The sequence below is a fragment of the Eptatretus burgeri genome, chromosome 5 (assembly GCF_056783735.1).
Source record: "Eptatretus burgeri isolate ZD-2024b chromosome 5, Ebu_testis_v1, whole genome shotgun sequence".
NCBI classification, from domain to species: domain Eukaryota; kingdom Metazoa; phylum Chordata; class Myxini; order Myxiniformes; family Myxinidae; genus Eptatretus; species Eptatretus burgeri.
In genome coordinates this window covers 113,968,692-113,975,640 of record NC_140965.1, presented here as the reverse complement: position 1 = coordinate 113,975,640, position 6,949 = coordinate 113,968,692, and the positions used below count along the sequence as shown (strand labels likewise).

Sequence of the window (6,949 nt, the reverse complement as noted above, 5' to 3'; positions counted from 1 at the left end):
CTGACGTGGTCTACAATCTATCCATAACAAAATAGGGGCAATACCCCTGGGCGCTGACGTGGTAGAACAATGATTCCGAGGAGGAAGTCAACATGGGACAGAATCAGCAAAATGTACCGATGAACCAATGTTATAGCAAACACCTATTTTGGAGAGCAACCCACCTCCCCATAAATTCCCTTCGACACCAATTTTCTTTAATGCCGTGAACAAACTTTGGAACATCCCAGGTGATGAAGGTTGTGTTCAAGTTTAATCAAAATTGTGTGTGTAGTTTCAGAGAGGAAAGCAAATGCATATTTTGGGGGGCAACCCCCTCCCCTCCCATAAACCCCCTTCGATCCTGGTTTTTTTTTTAAATGGTGATCAAATTTTGGTACATCATGGGTGATGAACGTTGTGGTATAGTTGAATCGAAGTCGTAGGTGTAGTTTCAGAGAAGTTGTTGCAAGTATTTGTGGATGGACTGACATGCACCATCCCAGAAGGTCCATGGAACTACTTAACAGTTGAGCTAAAATAGGGGCAAATCCCCATGGTAGAATAATGATACTGAGGAGTAAGTCAACGTGGGACAGAATCAGCAAAATATACCAATGAATCGATGTTACAGCAAATACCTATTTTGGGGGCAACCCTACCCACCCCCGCCCACCTCGTAAATCCTCTTCAACCCAGATTTTTCAAATGGTATGAAAAACCGGTACATCACGGGCGATGAAGGATTCATATTCTGCCCCCTCCCCTCACCGCACACTCCCTTGGATCGCGATTTTTTTTTTCCTTAAATGTCATGAACATACTTTGTAACATCACAGGTGATGGAGGTTGTGGTTGTTTCATTGGAATTGTGTCGTTTCTGAGAAAAAAAAAATGCAAAAACCTCTTTTGGGGGAACCCCCCCATCCCATCCCATCCCATAAACTCTGTCGACCCCCTTAGACCACATTTTGTTTTTTAATGCCGCGAACAAACTTTGGTGCATCATGGGTGATGAAGGTTGTGGTCATGTTCAAGTTTCATCAGAATTGCATGTTTAGTTTCTGAGAGGAAAGCAAGTACCAAAGTTGGGGGGCAACCTCCGTAGATCCCGTCAGGGCCCAATTTCTTTTAATGTCATGGATAAACTTTCGTACATACAGGGTGATGAAGGTTGTGGTGAAGTTTCATCAAAATCATGTGTGTAGTTTCAGAGAAGAGGTTTCAAGTATTTGTGGATAGATGGACGGACGACCCGGTATGCCATAAGCTCCCCAGAACTAAGTTCTGGGTGAGCTAAAAATTGAGTGATGACAAAAAAAAGCTATATTTTTTTCAGACCGCCATGTAACCTTGACCTTTATACCGGAGGGGTAAATGCAAATAAAGCGTAAATGTGCCTTACTCTGGGATATCTCGAGAGGACATTCCATTCCGATCAGGCAAACCCAAGTCGAGTTTTGGTGAAAAATGTTAAAATGTCTATAATTGATCATGACCTTAAAATTAGTATAGGTCAAGGTCAAAGAAATTGTCAACCCCGTAAACCTTGTATTCTCATTATTGATGCAAAATTTCATTCTGAAAGTCCCAGGCAGCCCCAAGAACAAGATCGGAAATTGTCAGAAAAAAAATGATAAAAAGGGAGAAAACCTAAATGGTGGTTTAGTAATCCGAGGGGGTGTAAGACATTGACCTTTAACCTGGGTGGTATGGTGTAAATTAAGCTTAAATGGGCTTTGCTTGCTTGGTATATCCAGAGACGGCAATTTTGGTCTGATCGGATAAACTTGTCCAGTTATGGTTAAAAATGTTAAAATGTCTATAATTTGGTCACGACTTTAAAATTAGGTCAAGGTCAAAAAGTCAATCACGCATACTATATATTCACGTTATTGATGCAAACTTTCATTCCGAAAGTCCCAGCTGGCTCTGAGATACAGCTCGGAAACTGATAGTTTGAAAATTTGGAGTCTTAAGTGCAGAGAGAAAAAAATAATTTAAAAATCTTTTTTTCTCAATGGTGGTTTAAAATTCCGAGTCATAGAAGTGATGCGGTTCCATTGAAATTAGAGGGTGCCAATTGTAGAAACAAATCCTACACCAGGAATAAGACTTCACTTATGGCTTATGCTATACGCCTTCGGGGGAGGCTTAACTCGAAGGACACTAGGTAGAGCGCATACCTCTGCTAGGCTGAACGGAATGTACATCTCAAAAATTCATGGATGGATTATAACAAAACTTGGTGGATGATTTGGGAAGGTGAAAAGAACAACCAGATTCGATTTTGGTGAAGGTCCAGATCCAGCTCTGGCCTGTCAATGGGTGGCAAATTTCTGCAGCACATTCTTGGAAATGCACTGCACCGTTCTTCTAGTGGTGGAAAAAAGAGAGAGGAGGGAGGGGAGAAAAGAGAGATGAGGGAGGGGAGAAAAGAGAGAGGGAGAAAAGAGAGGGGGGGGTAAAAAAAAGAGAGGACGGAGGGGAGAAAAGAGAGAGGAGGGAGGGGAGAAAAGAGAGAGGAGGGAGGGGAGAAAACAGAAGAGGGAGAGGAGAAAAGAGAGAGGAGGAAGGGGAAAAAAAGAGAGGAGGGGGAGAAAAGAGAGAGGAGAGGGGAGAAAAGAGAGAGGAGAGGGGAGAAAAGAGAGAAGAGGAAGGGGAAAAAAGAGAGGAGGGGGTGAAAAGAGAGAGGAGGGGGAGAAAAGAGAGAGGAGAGGGGAGAAAAGAGAGAAGAGGAAGGGGAGAAAAGAAGAGGAAGGGGAGAAAAGAGAGAGAGGAGGAAGGGGAGAAAAGAGAGAGAGGAGGAAGGGGAGAAAAGAGAGAAGGGAGGAGGGAGAAAAGAGAAAGAAGGGAGGAGGGAGAAAAGAGAGAGGAGAGAGGCGGGAGAAAAGAGAGAGGAGAGAGGCGGGAGAAAAGAGAGAGAGGAGAGAGGAGGGAGAAAAGAGAGAGAGGAGAGAGGAGAGAGGGGGAGAAAAGAGAGAGGAGAGAGGGGGGAGAAAAGAGAGAGGAGAGAGGGGGAGAAAAGAGAGAGGAGAGAGGGGGAGAAAAGAGAGAGGAGAGAGGGGGAGAAAAGAGAGAGGAGAGAGGGGGAGAAAAGAGAGAGGAGGGGAGAAAGAGAGGAGGGAGGCGGGAGAGGAGGGAGGAGGGAGGAGGGAGAGGAGAGAGGGGGTGAGAAAGAGGAGGTGGGGTGAAAAGAAAGAGGAGGAGGTGGTGGGGGGAAGAGAGAGGGGGTGAGAAAGAGGAGGGGGTGAGAAAGAGGAGGGGGTGAGAAAGAGGAGGTGGGGTGAAAAGAAAGAGGAGGAGGTGGTGGGGGGAAGAGGGAGAGGGAGAGGGAGAGGGAGAGGGAGAGGGAGAGGGAGAGGGAGAGGGAGAGGGAGAGGGAGAGGGAGAGGGAGAGGGAGAGAGAGAGAGAGAGAGAGAGAGAGAGAGAGAGAGAGACAGAGAGAGAGAGAGAGACAGAGAGAGAGAGAGACAGAGAGAGAGACATGCATGCACGCACACAGATGGAAGGACACACACACGATTGACAGACAGATATATAGATATGTGGATGGATAGACACACAGAGAGCTATATACGGATAGATAGATAGATAGATAGATAGACACAAAGATAAACACACAGCTGGATAGATGGAGACAGACAGACAGACACACGCCTCACAGCTGTATGAAAAGGAAGTGAAGCAGGAGAGCCAGGTCACGTTTGTAAGGAATTAGTTTCCAGGAAAGTGAAGTTTTTTTCAGTGAAGTATCTTGACGAAAAGAAAATTATTTGTTGGACAGAATTGACGGAATAATTTGTGGTTGCATTTATTTATTTATTTAACTTTTGGTGCAAACCAGCGACACTGAGATGAATTATACGCCGGCCATGAAAATTTGTGCTTCCGCTCACACAAGGAATTGTCAGAACGTTTATTTTGGATGCCTCACATGTGCATGAAAAGAAAATGGAAGCATTTGTGAGGAGTTCCAGGTTCGATTTGTGAGGGAATTCGTTTGCAATGGCGTGTGCAATCTTTCTGGAGATTGCTATGAATATCCTTTGACAGCAGAATAGAATAGTCACCAACTGTTAAGACTGATAAGGTTTCTATGTAAAGTAAATCGAAGGAAAGGCAATTATACGTTGACAGAATTGACTAAATAGTTTACGGTTATATTACTTTTAACTTCCAGTAGGTGTGCAAACCATAGACTGAGCCATATACACCATGTGTGCTACAAAAATGAATACAACGAGAAATTGTGTGAGTATCGATATTTATAAACCTCCACATCGACTGGCAAGACCCAAGATCTCTAAAGTGAAGCATAATTCAGCATGATACATAACGTCGTTACGACATTTGCTCCATTCAGACACAATCATTCAACTTGCATTTAAATATAAATAAATACCGTCACGTTTGGTGGGAAGGGGGTGGTGGTTATTTTAAGGCTTTAACCACCATTTGTATTTGCACGGTCTAAGAACTTTTCAAAACATGTTTTAGTGCACATGGTTCGGTTATGTTGGCTGCGTACTACTACTGCAAGGGGACAGTGATGTCTAATATGGATGGTAGGTCAGTAGGTTAAGACATCTCATCCCTGTTCCCCATTCTGTGAACTGGGCAAGTGGAGTGGGCGGTATGCACATCTCCATCCCACCAACTGTAAAGAGGGGGAGGTGACCATGCCTTCCTGTTCGTTAGCAAGTAGGAGGCAGGCCAGTTCATAATTGGAAAAACCTTGGAGCTGTGATTAGTGGACCCCTCCACAAGAAGAGAGCCCCTGTGCGGCTGGCGAGGATCACAGCTGGTCCGAGAGGGACGCAGTGATTGGTCATATGCCATCTTGCAAGTTTTCTTGCCAATGGGATGCTCTCGTTACACTCCTGCCTTCCTGTACTAATGCCTCTTGGAAATGCACCTCTCAAATTCCCCTGCCTGTTTGTGCCTGGGACAGCTCCACTCCAAGCACCATGGCACCAACTTATTGGTCAGCTGTCTAGCCCCACGTTCTGTGCTAACACGTACAACAACCCAGGGATCATCACCCCCATGCTGTTGCATGTGTGTGCGTGCGTGCATGCATGCATGCACCCACCCATAGTCAGGGTTAATTTCCTGGTGTATTGTTATTTTGCATTTGATTTGTCTTTTTGTGAAGGATTCTGTGCCAGATGTCTCGTGCCTATAAAAAAAAAAAAACTTCTGAGATGTGGTGCATCACATGGTCCCACCATTTTCCAGCACCAGCATTTGGGTTTGATCGACATGCCTGGAGGATTCAAAGCAAAGTAATCCTGATTCATAAGTGACATGGTGCCAGACTGCACCAAAGCATGCACAAATGCTCACCCTCCATTCATGAGTAAAAGTCCACTCTCTGCAGTGACATCATCATCCTTCAGACAGGCAGGTTGCAACCTCTTCCCTCTCTCTTCAGACCTTGAAAAAAACATCACAAGCTGGTCAAACACTTGGAATTTGTCTTTCAATCCTGATAAATCTCACTCTCTCACTATCTCTCTCCAAAAGGACCATCTGGCAAACCCTCCCATCTACTTTCTTAACAATCATCTTGAGGAAGTTCAGTCATTCAAACTCCTGTGTCTCACTATCAGCCATGATCTTTCTTCGGCAAACTACATTTCAAAGTTAGCCTCCAAAGCCAGCCGCCGACTGGGCATCCTCTGTCGTACAGTCCTTCTTTGGCACACTTCAACGATCCTCCTCCAAGCCTTCATCCTCAGCTTGATGGAATATTGTTCTCTCCTCTGGGCTGGCTCCCCTGCATCACATCTTGCTCAGCTTAATGCTGTGGAAACCAAGGCCTTTAAGATTGTTGGAATCTCCCGTGATAAAGCCGAGTCTTTGGGCTTATCACTTCGCCATCGCCGACAGGTCAGTTGTCTCTATCTACTATCACCTCTTTTCTCGTTATGCATCCTTTGCTCTTTCCATGTTTTGTCCCCCCCCAACCCCCGCCCCACCCCATCCCCAGGTTTTCTGCAGGGCTCACTCGGTCCACCATCAACACCCTTCACCTCCACTCATTTCTTCCTTTTTGTTTCTCTAGTAGGCCCACACTCTAGTCATAGCAGCAGAAATGGACGAGCAGTGCCCAAAGTCTTTTCTTTCAAAGATAATTTAGAAAAAAATACAAATTCTGGATAAGGATCTGGCAGCATACAATGACTTTGGCCCAAACCATGTTTTGGGTACCCAAGGCAAGAACAAAATTGGAATCGGCAACCCATAACTCGAGAGGAAAAGAAACCAAAGTTGGTGTCTATGAAACAGCTTCAGGACAAAATAAAATTCCTCACCAGAGCTCCTGGCACATCCTAGCCTCGACCGCAAAGATGGCCAAACTAAAGCCTTTACTCACAGGTGTACAAGCAAGCTGTTGCTGCAGGCCTGCAACTCGGTGGACTTAATCCCATGCCGTTTATCAAGTGAAGTTCTGTACTGTGGAAGAAAAATAATTATATTCATGCATTATCAATTATATTCACTTGTTGCTGGTACTTTGCTTTTGTACTGGAGTCAAATTGACTGTCAGCAAAATTTCCATTTTCCCCGACAGTCTTTTGACCTCCATAGTGATATAAATGAATATACAAGTAAAGTACAATTGTATCTTACTAGGGAAAAGGTCTTGCTCGCTGCATAGAAACAGGCTGATCTGGTTGATAACACTGCAAACTTTCGCCTTGTGCTTATCAGCCCTTCCCAGAGTTGAATTGCCAAATGTCTCACGCTCCCATGATTTTGATGTCAAACGAGTTCAAGAGAGATTGCTTCGGGATTCTTGTTAGTGAAGTTCATTTGAATGCTTCAGTGAATCATTGAATGTTCTTCCTCCGTATTTACGAAATTAAAGATTCTCTTTTGTATGCTGATCCATCGGGTGGAAATTGAGTTATTTTCCACCACAGTACCTATATAAAACAGTGTGTTTGTGTATTTGTGCAT

At 44.5% G+C, this 6,949-nt stretch overlaps 1 protein-coding gene across 1 annotated transcript in view; it reads right to left on the bottom strand.

The window, feature by feature from the left end:
- Window positions 1-6,484, bottom strand: part of ELOVL6 (ELOVL fatty acid elongase 6) — a 35,126-nt gene extending 28,642 nt beyond the window's left edge. The window contains exons 1-2 of the mRNA XM_085883399.1: window positions 6,363-6,484; window positions 5,330-5,419 (exon numbers count right to left, since the gene is read on the bottom strand). Of these exons, the coding sequence (XP_085739525.1) occupies window positions 5,330-5,419; window positions 6,363-6,469 (197 nt within the window). The 5' untranslated portion in view covers window positions 6,470-6,484. The remainder of the gene's footprint in view (window positions 1-5,329; window positions 5,420-6,362) is intronic.
- Window positions 6,485-6,949: the final 465 nt, after the last annotated feature.